This window comes from Rhea americana, unplaced genomic scaffold, assembly GCF_003343005.1.
Source record: "Rhea americana isolate MKP2758 unplaced genomic scaffold, rheAme1 scaffold_155, whole genome shotgun sequence".
NCBI classification, from domain to species: domain Eukaryota; kingdom Metazoa; phylum Chordata; class Aves; order Rheiformes; family Rheidae; genus Rhea; species Rhea americana.
Genome location: NW_028185650.1, coordinates 1,698,233 through 1,723,559, shown reverse-complemented (window position 1 = coordinate 1,723,559; position 25,327 = coordinate 1,698,233). Strand labels below are relative to the sequence as shown.

General features: G+C 40.5%; 1 protein-coding gene across 1 annotated transcript in view; it reads left to right on the top strand.

Annotated features, from left to right (window-relative positions):
• The window catches only part of STARD9 (StAR related lipid transfer domain containing 9), a 94,451-nt gene that overhangs the window by 16,083 nt on the left and 53,041 nt on the right, over positions 1-25,327 (top strand). The window contains exons 4-7 of the mRNA XM_085299886.1: positions 17,680-17,796; positions 19,625-19,657; positions 19,749-19,810; positions 20,381-20,493. Coding sequence (XP_085156012.1) covers positions 17,680-17,796; positions 19,625-19,657; positions 19,749-19,810; positions 20,381-20,493 — 325 coding nt within the window. The remainder of the gene's footprint in view (positions 1-17,679; positions 17,797-19,624; positions 19,658-19,748; positions 19,811-20,380; positions 20,494-25,327) is intronic.

Here is a 25,327-nt window from a genome sequence, read left to right as displayed (position 1 = left end):
GAAAGTCTCATTTATTTGCTGGTACAGATACGCGCTTACTTTGTTTTGTTGATAGCCGCTGAACGCTGCTCACTAGAGACACAGATCAAATTATAAGACTTTTGAAGTAATCAGCTGTGGAGCTTTTGGCCCCGGGAGCGTCTGTCTGATGCCGTCAGGCAGAGCCGACGTGGAAAAGCCSCTTGCCGGCGGGGCGGTAAGGGCGACGGTGTTAACGTAGCCGTGCCCGCGCCGCGCCTGCTCACCAGCTGGAGACGGAGCGGGCCAGAAGCTCGCGGTGTGCCGACGGGGGGGAAGCGGAGGCGAGGACCGGGGGGAAGCCGAGCATCCCGCCTGCCCTCCGAGGGAAGCGGTGGCGGCTCCGGGGCGAGCCGCGGGCTGGCGAACGCGGCGGAGCCGCGACGCCGCTGCCTTCTCCYGCTTCCCTCCGCCAACGCGAGAGCGSTGGCTGGGGCTGCGCCCGCCTCCCTGTGATACCTCCCTGTCCCTTCCTCAGTGTGTTATAAAACCGCTCGTCCTTTACCGTAGGCAGCGTAGGTCGCTGAGTGATGCTAAAAACATCTGTAGGTGCATTGAGCAGCTTAGCGAGCAGCCRGTTCTTCGGGCCGCAGAGAACCTGCCGGCTCCCAGCGCCACGTCCTTCTGCGACAGCCGGGGTTTTGTCCACGTGTTGCAAGTTAAAACGAAAACTTAGCACTGGTGAGCTGCGATTTTTCTGAATTCATTTGCTGGCGTATGTTTATTTGAAAGGACAATTTTATTATTAACTGTGAGGGATAGAAATGCGGTATTCTTSTGTAAGATGTGTGATGCTGTTGATCCTTTCTTACTTCGGGGAGTTTAAATTGTGAATGTTCGTCTCCATGTAAGCACATCACAACATTTCCTCCCTGCTTGTGGAGTAATTAAGTTTTTGCCTCTCTCAATCTAAAATGAAGACCATGTCTTCCTCTTTCTGCTTTGCAAATGGTTTTTCTTGTTTGTCTCCAAGTATTTCTACGGCATGACTGCATCCAGAACAGAAGACGATATTCACGGCGCTTCCAAGGTAGTGGTTGGTTTAAGATTTGTTTTAGCCTGGAGTGGTTTATTTTCCAATCTCTTAGTTAAGTTGTACAAACAACTYCCCTGCTAGGCTGGTCTTTTAGGAGCTGAAATCACTGTAAAATTAGTCTGAACATCAATTAGGTCTCCAGGATCACATTGTTCTGCGAGTTCTGTAATCCCCGGGTTGAAGGATGTTCAATTCCGTTCCTGACAGTGGAATTGCACWGGGGTTTGATGGTGGGTTGTTTGGTTTGGTTTTTTCCATAGCTGTCAGCTGGTTTATTCAAGATCCTGTTGCGTAGGGCTGTGTTGGCGTTGAATAGTGAGATAGTTTTGTTCCAACAGCTGCCATCAAGTTCAGCATAGCCATTTTGTTTATGTCTGAAAAGGTGCCGTGCTCCTGGCGTGTTGCAGCCGGGACGTTGGACTTGCATGTGTAAGTAGCTAATTCCTGGAAAACCTAAATGGTCTGCCTGGGTCCTGTATGACGGTTTATTAACGTATTGGGTATGAACAGCAATTGTTCCTTTATCTTACAGCAAAACCCAGCCCTTTTCTTTTTTTTGTTTTGTGCTTTCAATTACTTGTGTATCTTCACTAGTAGCTAGTTTYTGTACTTTTCTGGTGACTGAGCTTATATGCCTAAGAGAAATGTGTGTGTGGCCTTGAAGACAAACTGAATGAATCATCTTTTGGCTGGATSTGAGCACCTGCGTGTTGACTCCCAATTCTGTTCCATTTTTATCAACAAAAAGTCTGCCCTTGAGAGCTCATTTGTGAAAAGCAAAACTAACATCTCTGTTTAGYTGTGCTTTTTCTGCTAGAATAGATTCTGTTGGCAGTGCTCCTGGATTGCATGAGAAAGGAGTGAAGATGAATAAAATGAATCTTGGAACACTTACTGTGGTCTCAGAATATCAAAATCGGAATTYTCAAGGTTAGTTTAGGGTTCTTCCCTTGTCCATCCCGTCCCCTGCCCCTGATTTACACACACTTATGGAAAGTTCTTGCTGTTTAACATTGTAACTTCAGTGTTACGAAGTTAAGACAATTTCATCTGGGGCAGGGGAAATGATGTTCAGTGTCTTAGTCTGGCAAATACATTTTGAAGTATGTCTTGCCAGACTATATCACTATCATGTGAAATAGTTAAGGATAACAACAATTTTGGAATCAGTGCTTTGAATCAATCCTTCCTTGATAGGTTATATTCATTGTTGARTGGCAGGGAATGTTTGTGTGTGTCTGTAAGGATAGGCTTGCTTTGAAATTACATTTATTGACCTTAGTGTATGTCTCAGCTTCTGCTCTAATACTATTCCAAAAGTTCTACATAGACAAACTTTTGTCTATTTTCCCTCTCTTGCATCTCTAAGAGTTTATTCCTGGATTGCATCATCAATACCTTGTGCTTCACTTTGGTGGTGGTGAATGTTTTTTAGGGGGAAGAGAGTCAGATTCCAAAGAGTATATGCCCCATCCCATGTGAGATTTGAAACCTCGGGCTGAAAAAATGAATCTAAGGATGGTGAAGTTAAAGCCCAGAATTAATTATTTTGGCTTATCTCACTTTTTTTTTAATTTAAGTTTTTGTTTTATTATTATTTTGTAAAAAGTTAGTATGTTTTCAACTTTGGAGAACTTTAAAAGATTTTTTTTTTTTATTTTAGTGAGACAGAAGTTAAAAATGTTTCATGCACTTCATTAGTCATAGGTAAAATTATGCTGTTTTCTTTAGACAATAGAATGTGCTCCTCTGAATAGTTTTAGGGATTTTTTTCCTGGCTATATCATGTCTAAGAGGGCAACTCCAGCATTATCATCACAGGAAATGGCTTGTCACAATATTACAAAGMGATGTTTTTGGCAATCTGCCAAAAGATTTTGTTTGTCTTGGTAATATGAAAGATTTGGGTTGTTATTGGACTTGCAGTGACAGAGAAATCTGTGGCCTTAATTGGGACTTAGGAATTCCCTGGTCCTGATGCCTATTTGCTCTCTAATCTTTAGCAGATCTGCCTGTTGTCCTATAGGAAAGCGTGTGGTRTTATCTTCTACTGCAGAAAGCTTTGGAATGGTGGATTTCTTAGATGTTTTGTAGCTGCTTTTTAGATATTTTACAGGTACTGCAAGCCGGCTTGCTTTTTGCCCTGAGTCGACTTTAGCAGAGTTAACTGCTGAATTTAGCAACTTAGTTTGAGGCACTGAGCTGTCTTCACAGTTTATGGTGCCCAATTTTGCAGTTGGTGTGGGATGAAGTGGGTATGGAAGAGAAGAATGGTGTAGAGAAGAAGTAATGTCCAGCCTAAGCAATTTCCGTCAAAAAGACGAAATTTTTAGTCCTTGCAGCTTTTTTAACATAACATTGCTAATTAAGTGAGCTGTCACTATTGGTTACACCTCTGGATCTAGCAGTTGGTTTGGTGGCTCCTCAGTGCTTGCAAGCTGGAAGTGAGCAGAGGYAGCTGACCTGGCAAAAGAGTAGAATTAATAATTTACTCAACCAGCAGTGCTGGCAAACTGCGTTGTTAATAAATTGTTGAGAATAAATTGCCAAGAGTACTCTCTACGAACTCACGAGTGACCTTGAGTTACCTCTCGTTGGTTGGATTCTCCCGGAAACTGCTAAAACCATATAAAGTGAGAAAGCACTTTTTTCCCTGCAACGATTCTACACAGCTCCAAACTATTTCTTATAAAAAGTGAACCTGTGGGAAATATCCTAGACAGCAATCTTTTTTAGGCAGTAAAAAAGAAAAAAGTGAAACTTTAATGGCTGAAGAATCTTTGAAGAGCCTAAACCAAAGGCAAGAAACTTGCTTAGGAATTTGACTGCTGTTTCTGAATAAAGGCAGAATCTCTAAACTCATACAGGTATGTGGGTTTTTCCTTCATAGCCTTTTGAAAATCTGATCAAACTTTCCTGCCAGAAAGCATGTATATTTGTGTCTACCATCTTGTATATTTGGCAATCTTTTGTTTTAAGGAAACAACGGGGGGGGGGGGGAAATCCCTCTGATGATCAGGACAGATTTAGCCCTAAATCCATTCCCTTAAAAATAGTAGGGATACAGTAACCTAGAACGTTTTTTTTCTCCTGTGAAAGACAAAAGTAGAAGCTATTGTGCTGTGAATTACTGATAAGTGTCCTTTAAACCTTCTCATCCTTCCAGGTATGTAGCCATAATTTCTCTTAAATATTAAGATTTCTGCTTAAAGTGGCAACAGTTGCTTCATATAGTCACATCATAGAAGGAGTTTTTTGTGACCTGAGTTTTTGTGAATTATTAACAAAAAACCTCCAACTTAATATCCCAAATTGTAAATAAAATGCATATCTACAATTATCCATATCTAAAAGTATATTGTAGAATAAGATCAGAAGTTAATTCTTCAAATTCTTTGACTCAAGTTGTAATAGATCAACTGAATGTTTTTCACGAGCTGAATTTGATGTGACGTCGAGTGCACCAGAATAAGAGAGCGAACGCGGTGAGCACTGCTTGCTTTGCACCGCTGCTGCCGACTGCTGCATGCAGAGGCTGTAATCCTAACCTGGGCAGGTAAAAGTGCATTTAGTTGTAAACCTGAAGGTAAATATAYTATTGGAAGAACTCTGAAGCCTCTTTTTACGTATATTGCTAATACTACGGTTGAGTATAAAATACCAAGTTAATGATAGTTGCTTCTGAGCTTGCACAATGAAAAAATCAGATTTGAAACAGTGTTCAAGTTCTTCAGTGCAGCATTTTTATGCTGTTCTAAAAGTCTTTAGGGAATTTTTTAAGAGTCATTTTTCAGTGGAACTTCTAAAAAGGAGTATTTCTAGACAGGTTTTTCAAGAATTTTTTTTTTTATTATACTATTCATGTATACAAAATTCAAGAGACATTTTATTATGGARCCAGTTACAATATCAGATTCCAAAAGCTGACATAGTTGTAACGGTCAAAAATTGCAATTTGAGGTGCAGTTGAGTCCAAGCAGCGGTAAATCCTGTGAGCACTTGCGAGGTTCGCCCAGACCAGGAAACTCGCCTCCAGCTGGCACGCAGTGAAGCCTTTTTTCAGAGACTCTTGGAATTCAGTTGTTGCCTCTGGTTTTACAAATAAATTCTCCTGTGCCTCACAGAATTTCTACTGCTATCTTATTTTGAGAGAATCGCTGATAGTAATTACTATTKTCAGTATTTTCTCATCTCTTTTGCTACATCTTTATTTTCTTTTAGCAGTGCTATCTGTTCTTGTATGAAAGAGGAGAAGTAAATTTATTGCTCGAAAAAGTATGTTCCATAGGCTTAAAAATTGTTTTCCAGTGATGCTCTAAGAACCAAAAYGTCATCTTGAATTAGTTGATATGTGAAAAGAATACCAGTTTCCAGATGAAGGGGTAAAAGCTGAGATGTTCTCCTGATAGTGTCATGGTGCTGTTTCTCAGATATTGCAGAAGATTGTTAGCTCTTACTGAATTGCTGAAAAATTTGGATCACTGCACTTTTTTTTTCTTCTTCTTCTCTTGCAATGAAGTCAAGAGACGGATTTTCTTCTCCACCTCAGTCCTCCCTCTTGTCGCAGAATTAACGGGCGGTTGTTTCCAGAGATGCARCTGAGCATCGATATTTGTCGCTGCCGCCTGAAACAATAAAACATACTAATTTTACGCTGTTGTTCTTTACTTTCCTTTCACGTGAAATGACAGACATCCGCTGATGACCCAGGATCCTGGCCAAGAGCTGGCTGCGGCGGGGGGGAGAGCGCGGGATATTTATAACTTCGTTATTATCCAGCATTTGTTCCTCGCTCTCSTTGGCGTGCGGGCGGCGGTGTTGGCGGTATCGCAGCGCCTGGAGCGGCAAGGTGCCGGGGTTTTCAGGCGCTCGCCTGCCCCGAGAGCAGGAGTCGCATCTGGGCCAGGGCAGTAGGGCGCCTGAAACGTTCCCCAGGTGGCAAGGTGGGTTTAAGCGAATATCCCCTGTGTTTTCAAGCATGTCTGACCTTTTCACAGGTAGTTTTTCCTTAACACACCGTCAAATAAAGTCTGTTTTCCTACTGCTTTTTATTGCAGTCCAGCACTGCGGTAGTTCTCCTCTGAAGGGAAGAGTTGCTGCCTTCTCATCCTCTGCTTCAGCCAAATAATTTTCTTTATCTGGGAACGAAGCAGGATATATTTCTGAAGTCTATATAGAAGATCTAGAGTTATAGAACTGTTTCAAGTTTTGCTTTGACAATGCGTGAAAAGTCATACATGACTAAGTTACTGTATCTTTAGTGATGTTTTACAAAAATAGAGCAGGGCTCTTGGAAAACAGAGCACCGGTAAGAATTATAATTTACAGACTATCCCTACAGAAAGAGAATTAAAGTCTGAGGCCGGACGTCTGCCAGATGACGCGCAGATTTGGATCCTAAAAAAGTAGCAGCTCCCCAAGGCACAGGGGCCGTTCCCTGTAGTCCCCCTGGCACAGCGATAGTTTGTAGCCATTAGCTTTTCACTGAGTTGCCCAAGCAAAGATTAGTCGCTCTCCTGGAGAGAATTAACCAAGGTAACAACATCTGCTTCACATTTCCCTAGACTGAGTGGAAGGGGTTTTATTTGGTCCTTGGTGGTTCTGCTATGGCGATTCAGTCGGCAGATGCAGTAGCATAATAATATCCCATGCAAACACAAAATACAACATATTAGTCTTAAAGCTTTTGTTAATAAAGCTTTAAAATTCTGAAGGATTTTTCCCCCTCCCTCTCTCTGCAGAAAGCTTTACTACCAGCAGTGCCGCCGGGCTGAGCTAGGTCTGATATCGCTGCTGCGTCAGGTTTTGGCGTTTTGGCGATTGCGCCGCTGCTGCGCTCGAGCAGCGAGCGTGCTGCGGTCGGCGATAACGTAGTGACGGTCCCCGTGGGGTAGGGACGGAGGGGTCTACGGGCCGGGGAAATACCTGGTGGGAGTTCTGTGACGGGGGTCCGATCTTTCAGGCTGATGCCTGCTTTAGGATATCAGTAATTACATGGGGGAAAAAATGGGGAATCACTGAACTTTATTCATTGATTTGATTAATTTATTCATCGGTTAGGAAATAAGCATAGGTAGCGTTTTCTACTTTCTGAAAGTGAGACTTTTGATGAGCAGATACAATCCATTTTCATGATGATACATATTTCTGTGATAAAGTGGCAGAAATAGAAAGTTGCTATTCATTGTGGTCAGCATTTCTTACTTTTTTTGCCCCCCCCCCCCGAGGAAATACGCATTTCTGTGTCTTGTTCTGGTATTTTAGAGCATCACCTTCATACCTTAGTCGAGATTGAGTTTAATTGCGTCTTGTGCATCTGCGTCCCCAAGCACAGCCAATAAACGCTTTTTTTCCCCTGGGGAAAGGAGAAAAAAAAATGCAGGTGGTAAGACGAGCAAAGCAACCGCTGTCCTGCCCGAGGGGCGCGCGGGAAGCCCGCTGGGCAGGGGGCTGCCGCAGGAGCCCGGGGGCAGAGGCAACCGCGGGGCTGGCGCTGGAGGGAAGCCCGCGCTGGCGCTCCCCGGTTTCCTGGCTTAACCGGGAACAGACTCTGGAAAGGGAAGGGCTGAATAGGGAGAAGGAAAGACGGTAATCCTAGATGTGGAGCTCTTAACAAGAGAGAAGAAATGGGGTTTTCTTCTTCCTGTACTTTGATGTGAACGGGCCAGTGCTGCAAGTACATTGCTCCCTTGCATCCTCTTTCCGCTTTTTTTTTTTTATTATTATTATTTAAATCAGTCTTCAGGGGGTTTGTTAAGATTTTGGAACTAAGGCTTTTATCGTTTTGCCAGGAAAGGCTTAATCCTCAGTAAATTGTATTGCATGGCTATGCGGAGATAATTTTTTTCACCTTAAATGCAAGTAATTTTTTTCAGCATTTATGAAGTCGCTTGTTGGTTCTGTGGTGGAGAAAAGGCAGCTAGTGACCCTCTTGTCCTACTTAAGTTCAGTCTTTTCCCCATTTTAATTAAATCAGCAGTATTTTTAAAGATTATTTTTAAATTGTGTTGTGCAAGAAAATAACTGTTTCTTTTGGTTTTGGCCCCAGTTGTTAACTTGTGGGAATTTACGTTAGTCCTCTAATTTTAGTCTTACATTTTACAGTACGAGCAGTTTGCTTACAGTGAGTTGTTTGTTGATGTTTATGGACTACACCTGCAAGGATTAGTAATTTTATTTGATTCAAAGAAGTTTGTATATTTAAAATCAGTTTACGTTTTTATTTTTGTCTGTTTCTTTGCCTTGACAGACTAACTCCCTTGAAATTTTTGAAGTTTCCAAGATCAATTTAGTTTCTTAATGATATTAAATATTAACCATTTCATCAGTTTTCAAATAAAGATATGGTTACCATACAAATAAGACGTGGTAAACTATTTTAATAGCTTGCCACTGCTAAAAGCTCCCTCTCTTCCCATCCTTCCACCTGTGTTGCAGTCAGAGCCAGCTAGTCCTGGCATATTCATTGTAGTCTAAGCAAAATGAAGGTATTTTTACCAGAAACTTAGTCTTAAAAAAAACCCCAATACTTAATTTGTCAATGCTGTTCCCTTAAATTTGCGAACTTGGCATTGCATGCCGCCCCTGGAGACAGCCTGGATTTTTTTTTTTTTCCATCTCACTCTGCAACTTGGCATATAGTTCAGTTTCCCAAATTATTAAACCCGAAAGCACAACAGACAGTGTACTATAGTTTGAAACAACTCCTTTTTGTTTCCTTTTGCAGTTCAAACTCTGTTTGGGTTAAGAAAGGAAAGTTTTATACTCTTGAAATTCATATTGCCAGAACTTTGTTCCCATTGGAATGTCCCCGTTATCTTTGAAATTAAAGTATTTATTACTGTAAGGGAGGCATTATTAAAGAATAAAGAGAACCCATTGCGGTTCCCATATAAAATATGTGGTTGCCATCGGTGACTTCCTAGCTGTATGTCCCTTCAATGCATATCTGTTCAACAAAAAGTCAGGGATTAAGATACTGATATTAACAGAGCTTCAGTGTTCACCAGCGTTGGTTTGAATCATATGCACTGAAGGAGTGTTTAATTATCGGCAACTGTATATTGGGATCGAAAGAACGACTATGAGCCAACGCACTGCTGTGTTATTTTGCGTGTAACACGTATAAAAGTAGTAGATTACAGGGATTATAGCACAGGCCATTGGTTTGATAGAAACTAAGAGGCCAATGAATATTAAAAAAAAAGAAATGGGCTTCATAATGCACACAAGCTGCTGGGGAAAATACACAATTCCAAAGCTTTTGTTGCAAAGTTAAAATAAAGATGCTGCTTTGAAAAGAAATAGAGTTTTCACACTTTTAACATCCAAGCAGAGATTTCACTGTAAAATACCAAAGTCCCAAACCATCACTGTTAATAGTAAATGTCTACAATTTATGTTGTCTGACTGGATGTGTTCCAGGCTATATTTTATTTTTCTTGGCACTAGCGCGCAAAGTATGTGTTTTCACGCCACAAGAAGAATATAGTCACGTGTCTACTATGCATACTTACGCACGTGCGCACAAGTCTCRTGATAAAATGTGGTATACTCCACAGGCGAATAAGGAAGGTATTTTTCAGTATCTTGAAAACTCATTATTTAAGCAAGTTGTTGAAAAGTCATTATAAATCTGGCCTTTAAAGCCACCAGAAAAAATAGCTGAGATTTAGCTCCATAAGAAATTTCTGATTCTACCATCCAAATTGGAAAAGATCAGAATGGAATATTCCTTCCCTGGTGGTGAAAAGGTTTCTCTTGCTTCTTACTCATAAATCTGTTTGGAAGGCATATTCTTGATTTCTAAAAAAAAAGGGAGAGTTTTACTACATTACTGTTCTTTCAGCAGGGAGTAAAACCTGCTTTTGTCCCTGAGCTCCTGCTGGGTTTTTTGGACAGGTGATAAGCTTTCGTTGAAATCTCTTGGATCCTTTAACTCTTGCAAAATGTTTTGGAGCCTTTGAGTAATGCAAGGTGTATTTCCAATTAATATTCATCATGTGTCATTTTTAAAATAGCCTATTTGGATGGAAAGGCTAAAATTCTTATATATTCTTGATAAAGTAGCCCTATTTCTTTTTGTTCTGTTTTATTAATTTTGGTTTTCTATTGAAACAGGTAGTAAATCCAGACTTTTTTAGTCAGAGATGAACAGGTATAAGACTAAGTTTTGCTGTGGTCCAAGCTGTCTGCAGTTTGTGATTTCACTTGCAAGAGAGACTCAGGCATCCTTTGCACAGTAGCACATTAAATTGACCTGTAGTACATTTGGGTTTCAAAGAATGACTATATACAGTAAATAGTTCATTTTAAATTTGTTTTTATTTTAAACAGGATTAACTTAATAGTGATGATCAGGCTGCACTAAACAACTACACTTTTTCTTTGTTTCATTTGCCTACATAGCAGCAGTTAGAAACCTGAATTTGCATTTTAATGTTCTGTCTATCCATCACATAAAAATCTTCTTCCCTTTGATGTATTTCTTTGATTATTTGCAATTTATTTTTTACATATTAGATGGCTTCAGAATCTGTCATTCACAGAAATGTTTGGAAAATATACACTGTAGAGAGTTTTCTTCTTAAGTATTTGCTGTTTATATCTTTGAAGTTCTGCAATCTCAGTCTAAATGGCATAAATTAAAATTGACTAAAATTATCCTGTTGATGCTCTCTGGTAATACGTGTTCAAATTAAAAGAGCCGATGTGCAAACTGGAGGTGAGAAAGGAAAGCAGCACAAATGGATGGGAAGTGGACCCACTGATCTCCTATAGGAATGTTCACCTCAGCATGACTCTTCATGGTGAATTTGACCTTGTAATTCTGGACTGAAGGTGCTGGACTTGAGATGCATAAAATCTTTTAACAGTAATGTTTTTCTCTATAAAACTGTTTTAAATGAGAAGGCAATCCTAAAATGATTTTAAAGCATATTTTAATTTTAAAAACTAAGTCTTTTTTTGGTATAAAATATTGCATAGCTGCCTGTTTTATAAAGATCTGAAGTGTACCTATTGCTCAAAAAAATTTGCAAGAAAACAGGTGAGGTGAAACTGAACATAATTAAAATTTAAATTGAATAATAATAGGAGAGGTAGCTTCACAGGGAGAGGCTTGGGCTAACTTTTGAAGAGTAGCAGCATAAAATTTGACTAGTCATAACAGTCTACAGGGAAAATCAGCATGAATAGTTTGATACACTATTGTGCATTGTGAGTCTTTTATATTTTGTACGTTAAGTTATGGTTCAGAGGTACCATTCGCATGTCCAAGCCTTCAGCTTGCGTTCTCAGACATGTTTTGTTGTATGCTTGCAAGTACTTCAAAAATGTGGTTGTCTGGGTCTTTTAAGTACCTAAATATTTTATTGTTCTGACTTTGATACTGGGAAGTTTTGTGAATTTAATCAAAATTGATTTTGATTTAAACGGTGTGCACTGTAAGCCTTAAGTTGTTTAAAAAAACAACATAGGTCATAGGTTTCCATTGAAATGGTCTAAATGCAGCGGTGAGGACTAGCTTGTATGATTTGGGATTTGTTAGGCTTGACCTACAGCCTGGCCACTTCTCAGCGAGCCTGCCAGCCCAGTGCCCTGAACGGTAACGGTTGTCCTAAGTTCCTCCCGCAGTTTCTTCAAAAAGACGTATTTTTCTACTCATAGCGCAGTTGACGGGTAATAAATCACAGACCGTTTCACAAGTCGCCGTGGGATATGCACCAGATGCAGCTCAGCAAGCGCAGAGCCAGCGAGGCAGAGCAGAGCAGAGCAGCTAAGGCTTTGCTGGAAGGACGTTCTCGCGTGGAGCAGGCTAGGCAGTGCCAGTCACGTAGAGTAAGCATGCAGTGAAGACATCGTCGTCTTGGCCAAGTAGCAGGCTCTCTGCTGGAACTCGTATCCAGCTTGTGTTCTTTGAAATAACTTTCTGAAGTTATCTTTCAAAAGCCAAACTTGGGAGAATCACAAAAGAATCTTTTTGTCTTCCCATGACATGGAGAAGACATGTTCCACCCATTACGTCGTGAAATATATCAGTTCGTATGTCCTGAAATGGTGAATCATAGGGTTTAATTTAGTATAATCGATAGCCGTTGATGCTGATGGATGGTTGGCCATTAGTACAGCAAATGCTTTGATTTCAATTGCTTCTCCTTTATTTTTAAATGAGCTGTGCGTTCTTTACTATGCTTCGCCTCTCCTTTTTTCTGCAGTACACTAAAACTAAGAAGCTTCTCTGATTAAACTGAGACTGTTATCAACTGAATGGACTGTAATCTATCAGGAAAAATGGTTTTGATAGGATTTCAGTAAATAATTTTTAAGATTTTAATTCACCATTATTTTAGTGTTATAGCATTGCTTTGAGATTTATTCCAGTTTTGTTTATAACAATATATATTCTCTTCAGGCCCAATTCAAAAAGGATTGATTTGAAACATATTTGCAGAAGCATCTGAGTAGCCTCATTATGTTTAATAGGGACTGAGTGCAAAAAAGCTTTGCTTAACTGGACTTTGGAGTGCAAATTCTTTTGTTAGCGCATATACGGATACTGAGCACAGTGGTTTGCACAGTTAGAACCTTTGCTGTGATTTAAGCAAAGATTGCAAAGGGTTTTATGAACACATGTGAGAACATCTCACAATCTTCTACTGATAGATAATATTACTCCTACTTTGCTACTTGGCAAATAGAACCCTAAAAACGTGAAGTGACTTGTCTGGTGTCATAGGAAAGTTTCAGCAAGAGAGCTAGAAATAAAACACAGATCTGAGATTCCAACTTTAATCTCTGGATTGTGTTTCTACCCTTGCTATCCTAAAGGTTTGCCTGCCTGTGAAGATTTTGTGTTATTATACCTAGGTCCATAAGAATCCATCGGGATCCATCATGAACCTCCAGAAAGAAGGGCAATTGCTTAATGAGGAAACCATATTGTGGTATTAAGATACTTTGCTATATACTATTTCTCCCTATTGCTCAAGGTTTTACCATTTGAACTACAGGTTTCTAAGCTGATAGGGATTTTTTGGCCTCCTCTGTGCACAATAAGAGATGCAAACTTCTACAGGTTACACAGTCCTGATGCTCTGAAGGAAGTGGGCATAGACTCACCTTGCTCCTATAACTGCAAGACCACTTTCCTATCATTTCTTTTACTGCTTCACTCCATTCTCTTTGCCCCCAGGGTCCTCATCTTCTGGACCCTGGATCTCCATGCTTTTACCTTTCAAAATGTTTATCCTTGTTATTCCTTGTCTTCCACACCAACCTTATCTAATGGCTTCCTGTGCTGTGACTTCCAAAACCCATCCTTCTGTCATCTTTTCTACTGACTTCTTGCTCTCAAAGGATCCTAGAACATCGTTCCTCCCTTGACTTGGTGCAGTTTGTTTCCGTCACCCTCTTCACCTTGTTTAGAGCTTGTTACCAGTCCCCTTCTCTTTGCCTTCCTTCACCATTACCATCTCCCAGTAGTTGTTTGGCCAGTTGGTCTGCAGACTTCTGTCAACTCTCAGGTTTGGCTGCTGCCGTCTTGCGTTTAGATCTGATTCTTTCCTCCTCCTTGTGTTCACATTCCCAATGTTGGAAATCGTTGGGTGCATGAGAGGAACTTTCTCTTTCTTCTGCTCTGAATTCACAGTGTTTTGTCTTGGAGACATTCTGTCCCACAGCAGTCCACTTCTGGGATCTTGCTGAAAGTCTTCTTCAGCTCATGAGCTAGAGCATGTCTACAGCAAAATTACATGATGCAATCTTAGTCTCTACTGAATATGTGATAACTGCAGTCTTTTGCCTAATTTCCTAAAGAAATTAGATGTGTGCAACTTTGCAGCGGTCCTGCTTTTCCCAATAATGTTTTAACAAACAGATTAGGTGACTCAAGAATTATTTTTTATGATCATTTTGCTCTGCAGTTCTGGGAGATTCTGTCGTCTAAGTGAATAGTAACCAGCAAAGTAGAAAACCCGGAAGTGCAGAGAACTGAAGCAGCTGATGCATTCCCTTCCCTGCAGAAGAAATAGAAGCGTTCTGGAAGCCGGGGTGCAGGCAGTAGACGGGGGAAGAAAACTATTTAGAAGTGCAAAAGACATTTGGAGGAGGGTGCCTTCGATCTATCCTTTAACACAAGGTTGTGTGAGATGTAGTTCACAAGTCAAATGTAAATTATAGGGAATTTCTTTATGACCTGCCAGGGCTGAGAATCAGCCTGTGGTCTTTGGTGCAATACTTGTACGCATCTCCACTGGTGGTGATGGTGCTGGAGCAGCTGGCAGTAGGCAGTATTCCAACGAGTCGGTCACATCCTGTCCCCCAAGGCAGGACATGTTGTGTCCTGCTCTCGTGGACAAAAGACAGCTGAGAGTGGATGTGATGTGTGTGATAGGACAGCGGGAAGCAGTGGAGGGCTGGGAGATGCTGAGGGAAGCATGAAGAATTGCAGGAGGCGGAGGGGAAGAAGCAGTAGGGATTACGTATACAGCTGCTAGCTGAAACTTGGTGTAACTGTGTCTTTATTGGCCTACATGGTCATTTGAGCTGTAAGCCCCTGTTTTGTGCTTGATCAGTGTACAGATTTACTGTAACGGGTTAGTAAGACAGCTTTCTGAACTCTTGAGACTTATCTATAGGCCACACAACATCAAAGGACTTGACTTATTTATGTCCTGGCTTGATGGATGACTCATGCCAAAAATCACATAATAATGTCTTGCACTGCTATTGTTAACTCTCAGATGCTTTTCCAAATATCTTTAATTTATAGAAGAAAACCAGTCTGTGTTATAATGATGCTGTAAATATGGGGCTGACCTCTTTCTTAAGTACAGCTTGACTGAGAATAGTAGATTTGCAACAACATTACTGAAAGGAGAAACTTCAGGACATAAAGGAGAAACTTCAGGCAAACATAGTTTGCCCAAAGTTTGTCACTGTGCTCTACATGAGAGGCATGCTGGTGGTCAAACATGCTCTGCTCCAGATGCTACCTCTGGCTGCATCTTTAACTAGACGATTGTCACAACTACTGCAAAACCACTTGGACAAATACAGTGACTATCTGCTCAGAAGCAGGAACTGTGTTGGGACAATATGTGGGTGCATCGTGTGCTCTCTACTTGTGACCAAATGCAGTCAGATTACTAAAAGCCGGAAACAGTAAATTGGAGCACTGGAAGACTCGTAACACGTTACAGAATCAGACTTTATTCTCTGAAGCAAATATGGGGTCAGGTTATGCAGTCCTTACTCATGTAAGAGATACTGCTGAAGGCAGTCCCACTGATCTAGTAAAATAAAAGCTACAGGGATAATGGCACAGTTTGAGATATTTATTCAATTATTATTTTTAAGTGAGGCCTTTTCCATAGAAAGGAGGGATGTAAGTAAAAACAGATGTTACAAGCAGCCTCCAAGAAATCCCAACCCCCAGCCTAATTGCTGCTGTTACATTTTCCCACAGCTCAGAAGGCAAGTCTCATGGACAAAGTGCTGCCCATGATCTTATTTTATACTTTCTAGTATGTGCTTGATATATAAGGAAAAACAGTTCCGGTTGTGGTATCAGGGAAAATTTATATCTGAAGTGGGTAATGGAAGAACTGGTTTTATAGTAGCTCTGAGAGAATTTTGTGTAGTAATTCTTTTCTGCTGTTGTAAAGACAAAAATTTTCCTTTCCCATTACCACATCAAATGCAACTTTTACTTCTTAACTTACAATGTTCAGAAACCACTTTGTAATTGTTGCTCTCTTTTTCCTTTTTTTTTTCTTTTTGCCTGATGCTTTCTGTATATATATAGGTTTATTAGCTGTCTTCCATTTTTTTGCCTAGACTTTTTAATGGCCCCTTTGATGCTACCACTCAAGCTGCTGACCTCCCTGAGGCTAAAATTTCTTCCTCCTCTTCTTCTTCTTCTCTTGAATTATGCACTTTTCTTCCCTAGCCTCACCTTAAAAGTGACATCTTCAAGTGCTTCTCAATAGCTCTTTTGTGCTATTCATTTCTTTAGCTGCTTCTCTGTCTCTTTTTGTGTGTTTCTGGGCTCTTTAAACACATTTTAGATCTTTATGATGGCAAATAATTCATATCCAGGTCTGTCCATCTATGCTGATATTTGTGAAAGTAGTATGGTAAAGTGACTTTTCTATGAAAATAGATTTGAGCAATGACTGTCTATTAGGTGAAAGTGGTTGACTGGCTTGTTCAGCATAACTTTTGAGCATCCAGCTAATATGTCTGGTCAGTTGTTTGTGCATTCATTCGTCTGTGTGTGGTTGATATATTTTGCTAAAAGTATTACATAATTATGTTAATCTTCCTGTCCATAAATAGTTGAACTTTTCATGGTGTGCTGTCCCTGATGAGGAACCAGGTGTGCTGCAAATGAGCTACTAGTTCTTAGAGTGCATTTTTGACTTGTAGCTTTGATTTAATTATTCAAGACCATAAATAACAATGTTATTTATGTTATTTATAAATAATATATGGAGATGTTTCTGATTAATGAAAATAATAAAGGTATCCAAGTTCTGCAGAGTTAGAATGTTATTGATCCTTAGGCTAGGGATTAGCATCTTGTCTCAGTTGGAGCTGAAATATGATCTGAAAATAAAAACCTCAGGAGAGGATTTTTCATATCCGTTCTGGATAGTTCAGGTAGAATGATGGCATCTATGAAGTATATTTTACTGTTCATTTTTATACCAAGTTTAGTACATTTATCTGTCCAGGAAAGAAGCAAGTGCCCTGGCTATGGATTAGACTTTGCAATAGTGTACACCTATATATACTAGCTAGCTTTTTATGTGAATAACAAAAACATTAATACTTGTAATGCTTCCTTGGAAAGGCCAAAGCTGTGTTTCAGATGTAACCTGCCTCCTGTAACCTTATGATCCAACGTACATTCAGTAGGAAACTTTAGCAAGTGTTCTTTCAGTTGAGCATGGTTTTGGTGTTCTGAGAACGTGGTCCAACTTCTGCAGCCACAGTGACCCAACCCAGGCTTTAGAAGTCCCTAGAGACTGACACTGATTTGGTGGTAACAGTTTTTGGCTCTGTGGTAGGCTAAATAGAAGGCAGTGTGTATCTCTGTGCATAGCATAAGCAGAAAATAAATCATTTAGGTTTTGGTGGCAGTACTTACTGTCCAAGTAGGTCAGATAGAGGCATTCTTTGGGCTAGGTCTGGTCTGCAGGCTACGGGTTAGACTTTGTTTTGTTCTGGACTCGTAAACAGCTGCTGCTGTTGTCATTGTGCCAAAGAGCCTTGAAAATGGTTTTCTGTCAGATTTATGCTGTGTACTGTAAAACTTGGTGTGGAGGGGGAGTCCTGAGAAATTCGTACAGTCCTATTATAAAATAAGAGACTGCAGGCAGGAAAAAAACCCACTAAACAATACTGCTCCATGTCGTTGGTGCCCTTGGCATACCAGTCTCCAGAGGAGGATCTACTAAGTGATACTGGACACTTAACCTTGTGCATGATTAATTAAAAGACATATATAATGGAAATCCTTGTCCACGTGGAGTTATGAAAGCTGAATGATCGAGTAATGCTGAATGCTTCCTGGGAGGACTATTATTTATGGACTGCTTTCTCTCTTTTGGTCTTTCCAGGTGTTCCAGGACCTCGGCACTTCTGTGTTGATGGGTGCATTCAGAGGATACAACATCTGTCTCTTTGCGTATGGACAGACAGGTTCAGGAAAAACTTACACCATGATGGGAACACCTGTGAGTTATTGCTTAGAGTTCAGTGATGGGTTTTGCAGAAACATTATTTGCTTTTTTTTAAAAACCTAGATTATGGTACTAGTGGAGCAGAATGCTTGTGCATGTTCTACTTGGTGAACGTGTGTGTGTGTATGAATGTGTAAAATGAGAGGTAAATGCCTAGGTAAATAATGTAGCATCAATTAAAAAAAAAGAAAATATGGCATAATTTAAATGTTTCTTTTAGATAAAAACATCTTATCATGTAAGAATGAATCTTATTGCTATGCTAGAAGATATTAAGAATATATATATATATATATATATATATACACACACTCTTGAATGCCTCCAGTTTTTTAGAAGCATATAGCTCAAGACAATACAATGTATTCGTTATAACGTAATTTTTTGGCAGTCTGAGCCATCCTGAAATTAAATTATTTTCACAAATGAAAATGGATGCAATTCACAGGTATATTTTTGTAACAGACTTTGTTATCTACCTAGAACACTTATCAGTTGCAGAAGCTATCCTTTGCCTTGTGGAAATGATACTTGCTTTACTTCCAGTTTTGAAATTAATTTGAATGGTATTTGTAGAAGCTGTTGTATTTTGAGGGACTTGGCTACCGGGAGCTACTGAGAGTGCATTTTAGTATTGGTACTCAGCTCCATGGGGAGAGTTAAGGACTCCTGCACTCTGCTGCAGCAGAAAGCAGCCTGGTCCTTCTCCATCATTATTCTTGGTTATTGGTAGAATGTGACTTTCCCCGAAACAAGAGAGATTTTATTTAGCAATTTGCACAAGTAGGCCTCTATTTCCTACCCCCAAGAGGATTTAATTTAAAAAGCGAAACAAGGATAAAGCTTGCTCACATCCCAAAGAGAGGAAGAAGGCTGGTCTGGCCTGGTTTGTGTTCTGCACAACAGTGTGGATGTTTCTTCCCCCTCCACTGACATCAGCAATATGATTTTGTTTGGTCTGCACTGAACTTTTGTCCATGGTAGTATATTTACTTGCAGAGTCTGAACCGTTTTTCTTTTCCTCTCCTCTTCCCTCTCGATTTTCAAATGCACCTTGTGAAAGTCTGCCACGCTATTCAGCAGGGGGATTTCACCGGAGCCTGAAAGTGTTTCTAAGGGTGTGCTGGCGCTGCAGTCACCGCGGTGTGAACAAGCGTGCCGCGAGACCAGCTCACTGCACAGGCGCGCGCCGTGGCTTCAGCGTTGTGCAGACTGTTTGGGCAAAGCTGAAATTAGCTGGTTTAGGTACTGCTAGCGGTGCAGCCTGCACCGTGAGTCCTGCAGCCCGTAGCCTCTTCTTGAGACATGACGTAGAAGATAAAGCTGTTCTGAGCTCTGTGATGCCACAGCATAAAGAAACAGAAGCAGAATAAGGAAAAATAAAATGCTATTAACTGATCAAACTAATTTCAGTGCTGGCCTGGCTGTATTTATGCTGAACTGCAGCACCTCCAGTGTAGACATGCCCCATGTCTTTACATCAAACAGCTCTTGATTTAGCCCCGTGAAGTCTCTGCTTCCATTGATACTGTACATACTGCTCTAAAATGGCTTTTTGCTATAAATAGTGTTTTTGCTGTAGCCAAGACAGCTGAAATTGCACGGCACACTGGTCCTTTCAGTGTTTCATGTGCAAGATGCTTCAGCTATACATTGCCATGCTGCGCTCCAAAGTGGTTAGTGTTGTGATCCTCTGTACGGTCATTACTTTGATGTTGCACCATGATTCTGCCTTTTCCTCATAACTTGACTTTTATTTAATAAATGAGTTTTGTAAGGGTAAGAGCAAATATGTTAATTTTTGTATTATTATTATTTATAGGCTTCGATTGGGTTGACACCTCGTATATGTGAGGTACTTACTTTTTTTATTTCACTCACATTTGTTTAAACTGTTAGATCTTCTTGTTGGATTTAAAATTTATAAAAAAATTTGGTTTGTGCAGGGTCTCTTTTCAAGGAAGGATGATTACTTGGACCAGACAGCATCTTGCAGAGTAAAGGTCAGGTAAGAATGTCACTGTTTTGGTCAATGGTATGACTGCTTTCAAAAATACATCCCTGTAATCAAACAAAGCAAAGACTCTGTTTTCTCATATGTTGAGCATTTGGGGGCAAAGAAGAGTAGAGGAAGGATGAGAAAGTGCTGATGTTACTTCTGAGTACTGCATGTATAGACAGCTCAAATGCTTTAGGAATTTAATTCCTGTTTGTCTAACTCCTATATTTGAGCCATAATTCTATGTTCCATTGTTATTCACAGTTCCCATATTCATTCTCTTATTCATAATACCCAGTGAAACACTGTGTTTGCAAATTTGTGGATTTGGACTTGTTAGCTTTAGAAAAAGCTGATTTCATGAATTTTTAAATGAAAGAGCAAATGTCTCTTGCTTCTTGGAAAATGGCTTATCAATTCTTTCCATATGCACTGCCAGGGAAGGGGCAGTAACAGAGGTAATGAAAGTGAATGCATTAACTGAAAAATCATGAAAAATCAGTGAAAGATTCAGGTAGTTACATTGTAAGAAGAGCAATTATATGTGCTTTCTTTTCATTTCTTTTTTTTTCTTTTCAGTTTTCTTGAAATCTATAACGAGCGCGTCCGAGATCTGTTAAAACAATCAGACCAAAAGAAACCTTACACCCTTCGAGTCCGAGAACACCCTGAAACAGGACCGTATGTACAAGGTGAGAGTAGATTTCATTATAGTATAAGAATTTCAATCTGTGTCTGGTCTTTACATATCTTCACATATGTTCCTGGCACAATCTTAATCATTTCCACTGTTGCACTGTTGAGCAGTCAATTTAAAATACATAATTTGAAGAACTCTGAAGCTTCTCAGTAAAACAAAGAGCATCACAGCCCATTTGTTCTTCTCTGTTTCATGCATTTCAGCTGACATGTCAAACTCTACTGAAGTCTTGCTATAACTAGGGCTGAGCAAAGAGCTAGGATGTCAGACCAGAACTTACTGGTGTAGGAATAAGGAAAGGAATATGACTATTGCAATATTCTCAGAAAGGGGTGAATCTTGTTGGTTTGCACTAACTTGATAGATATGTGGGTACTTTGGCTGCTGGAAGAGACAAAAGAATTGCAGAAGACATGAACTGAAGGTTTACGGGAAACACTAAATGGGACTGAGGATGGGGCCATGGTTAGAAATTAGACAGTTAATTTACTTACCCAGTGACTAACCAGAGACAGCAAAATATTAAGCAGTTTTGATGCACAAGAATGTTGATTTCCAGTTATAGTTTGGTTACAGGAGAAGTTAAGGCACTCACAAGTCTGGAGTATGAGTTCTGATGTTACTTTCTGATGTTACTCCATGTTGTTTCTGATATCCGGGCCGTTAAATCCTGCAGTATGATACGGAGGTAAAACTTGCACAGTTATTGAGAAGTCAGGAAGACGTATAGCCTTCAGGAGCAGATTACTAAGATGAATTTGGGGCCATTGTGGGAATATATGGAGAAGAAAATGTCAAATAGGCCTTGGAAAATCTTCGAAGACCCCAGTACAGTGATCATGTGAGTGAGCAAGGCAGGTGACAAGCTAACAAAATGCTCTTCAAAAGCCACGTATATGGTGTTGGCAGTCCGGGATGCTAGGAAACTCCCAGTGATTGATTCAATTAAACATTAATTGAAATTAATTTAATCTAGACCTTTACAGTCAGCCTGAATAAGCCTATGATCACCTACCCTCCTCAAATATTTTGCTTGTTAATGTTAACTTGTATAATATACTGAAGGCTTTGCCTCTGCCTGTTACCCTACTGGCTGGATATCCCACTCTGCTCTATTCACCCTTTCAGGAGTAAGTGATGTGTGAGCCATAGTATTTTGCTTTCTTTTGTCTTAAAGAAACCTAGCCTGATCAAGAGTTGTATTGACACTGTCTCTAAATAGGTTCTGTAGACCCTTTCTACCTGTTTCATTCCTTGGCAGCAGTATATTCATAAAATAACAAAAAAAGTAGTTATTGTTTGATGTTCCAGGCTGTTCCAGAAGTGATTAGAATCTATATTATCCATCAGGGGCCAGTAAACCTCATTTCTCTTTCTTAAACCCCAGAAGACCCAGGATGGATAAAGTAGGTTTTTTAATACAATTTTTAAAAATCACACTCTTAATTGTGACTGCAACAGCAGTCCCTCGTGTGGTTTTGTGTTTTCTGGGGAATCAGCTTTCACATCAGGTAGCAGAGGAGAGTGAAAAAACAATGTTTTTTTTTTTTTTTTTTTCATTTGTCTTTCTTGATTTTAGTTCTTATCTTCTCTCTCACTGTTTTTGTACTTGTAGTTCATTTCCACTCTTTTTCCAGCTCTTTTCCAAACTGATGCAAGCTTCAAAAATTGGTGAGCTTGTTCAGAAAGTAAGTGCATGCGCTTGCTTTCTGGTACACCTTGTCTCTCTGGTGGGCAGAACTCCAAATTTACCTCTGGAATCGCTGCTTCTGAAGGTGCTTGGCTGGCCGCCAAGTGGATACTAACTCACTTGACACCTGGGAAGGACACGTTTAATAGGGAAAATGCGTTTCACAGAATTTTATTGGTTCCAAATAAAGCCAAACAAATACTCGCTTGTTTTGGCTTTTAAACATAGAGTTCTTGTCTCTGTTCATTTTCTAAATTCCTGTTGTTCTCCCTGGTTCGCTTTTCTCCCTCTATTTCTCTTTATCGTGCCATTACTTGCGTTTCTTATTTAGAGAATAAGAATTGAAAATTAAGTTAATTACTCATGTCCGGATTTTTAGAAGAGCCCTAAACAGTTAGGTTTCTTAGACACAAGCTAAAATAACAGCAGGGATGTGTCAGCTTTTGTCCAAGAACCTCAGGACGCATCACCCACCTTTCAGTAAGCCTTATCACCACGCTGTAGAAGAGGCTGATGCTACCCACGCTTTAGAGATTGAGCTAAGATGTGACAACAGACCTGACCAGGCGAGTCAGCGGTGGGGTGAAGCCTGGCATTCCCAGTTCTTCCTGGGACACCTGCGCTGTCGGTAACGGAGCGTCTGAGGACCGCTGTTACCCGTCCCTCATTTGAAGCAAGCAGTTGGGAAGTGTTTCACGTGTAGGCTGCCACGCGCGAGGGGCTGTCTGGCACTGCGGCTCCTTCAGCTGTGCTTTCCCAGCACAGCAGCGTCCTGTTTAACAGAGAGTTGGAAAATAGATGAATTGATGGTCTCATTAGTATGGCAAACTTACCATCCTTTGAAAAGGAGATTCGTAGACATTTGGCCTTCATTGAGATCTTTCCAAGATTCTTTTTCTACCTGCTTGTTATCTGAGAACCTCATTGTTGGTGGGGTACAGACACTAATTATTTTCTTTTAGCAGCTGCTCATTCACCATACAAGAAAAGGTCTTTAAATGGCTTCCTTCCTTGGCAATTTCCATCCCTTTTCTCAAGCCTGTGTCTCCAATGATTCCTTGGCTGCAGTTTCCGGGTTTTAAAAGAAAATGAAGTTATAGCTGGGATGCAGAGGTCTGACAGTGGGCTGGCTTGCCTTTTGTCACTAGTCTCTCCTCATCTGGAAACTTCTAGGCTAAATCTGTCACTTCTTTTCCAGTTTTGATTTATTTTAATTCTATTTTACCCTTTTTGAATAAGAATTTTATACTTGGATGCAACTAAAAATTTTAAATAAAACACTTTTTTGTTAGAGTTCTGAAATATCCCTTAAGACTTCCCTTTTGATGAAATTTTGTATTTTTTTAGTATGAGAGGAGAATACAAAAAAATGTTAACTTAAATAATATTTGCTGGGTTTGGACACATCATTAAAACCAGGGTAAGTGCTTTACTTTAGAAGGTTCTCTCTGTCTTCTGTATCTTATGACAGGCTCCAAAAATCTTTGTGTTAATGGCTGTAAGAAAAAATGTATTTTTCAATGATAAATGTGTTTCGCATTTTTAGAAAAACTGATCTCATGCATGAAAAATGAATCGATTTTTTTGTTAAAGGCATCATGGGTGTTATTGCAGGCTGCTGTGAGAGCATGTGAATAGAAGTGATTTGAGGCTGATGAGTCAGTGGCTAGAGGCAACAGTCAGATGACTAGTTCCTTTTTTCAGATATATATATATATAAAAATATATTAATAAATGTGCATGTACAGCTTATGCAATTAAGAACTGTAACCGTTTTATCTGAGCCAATCTTTGCATCTTTTGAGAAGAGGGATTAATGAGGATCTGTTAGGTAGTTTCTTATGGAACCGCGCTCGTTGCTTCCCATCGCAAATGAGCAGCAGCGAGAGGGGTATTTTGCCTGCAGGTGAGGAGCACAGTTAGCTGGGGTTTAATCACATGCAATGCAAGAAAATGAAGCAGTTCACAGCGCTGGTACAAAATGCCCTTGTCAACTGCAGTAATATACAGCCGCAGTCAACAGCAGTTGATCTCTGTGCTGAAGGCGGCGGCGGTTTTACGTGTAGTCCCCCTGTGCAGGACCGCGGTGAAGAATCTTGTTTCCAGTAGCTGGATGGCAGAGACCGGACTCATCCGCGAAGCTACTGGAAGAGCAGCTTATCTTGCAGCTTGCCTCGCATTCCCCTTCCAGCCGGTGTGCTGTACGGGAGGAAGGAGAGGGGCGAGCGTTGGGCAAAGCTCATGCGTTTTTCCTCCTTCCCCTGAGATCCAGTCCGCTGAGGACAAGCGTGTGCGTGTGCCGTTTGCAGCACGGGCTTGGAGGCGTCTCCTCGGAGGCTCCGCTTGTGCGGCGGGTGTGTGGTTGGTGTCAGGGATATCCGGAGTGCTGCTAGCGCTCGGGTGAGGAACAGGCAGAGGGGAAAATCAGAATTTAACCCCTTTCAGGATGCTTAGTTGCCCTGGTATTAGAGGGGGCAGTGCATTTTCCATTTGCAAGTCCAGTCAGGTTGTCCCAGCTCCCAACACTTAAATCTTTTGAATAGTTTCCAGCCCATCGTTTTTCCACGTAAAAGCTGTGAGATTGTAGCCTTTAAAATGCTAAAAGTGTTTCAGTCCTTCGTGCTGGAATCGTTTCAAGCCTCTCCCTCGCAGATGGTTGCACTGTTAAGGAATCGGCCGTTCTTAAATCAGGAAATGATGCAATCTATTTTGTTGCTCCGAGACGGATTTCTGGAGGAGATTGTCTTGCTCTGAGGCAGATTTCTCGAGAGGAGCAAGAGCTTTCGGCCTTTTGTTAGTATTGAAAATGACCTCCCTTTTTGCAGCGGCCAAACGAGCGTTGTCATTTCTTCTCAAACGACGCTCGCAGTATTTCATTTACCGTGTTGTAAAGCAAATTATTTTAGAACTCTGTGCCACATTCGGTGTGTGGAAATGTAGATAGGTAAGAATTTCCTCCATGCCTCCATTACRTAATTAGTGCTTCAGCTGGTTAAATAAAATCCTGAAAAATGGCCTGGGAAAACAATACATGGTAGTTTCCATATTCTGCATTTGAAAACYCCAGTGCTGTTGGAAAAATCATGGCCCTTTTTCTCAAATGGAAAATGTGACGGCTTCTGGAATTATTGTATTG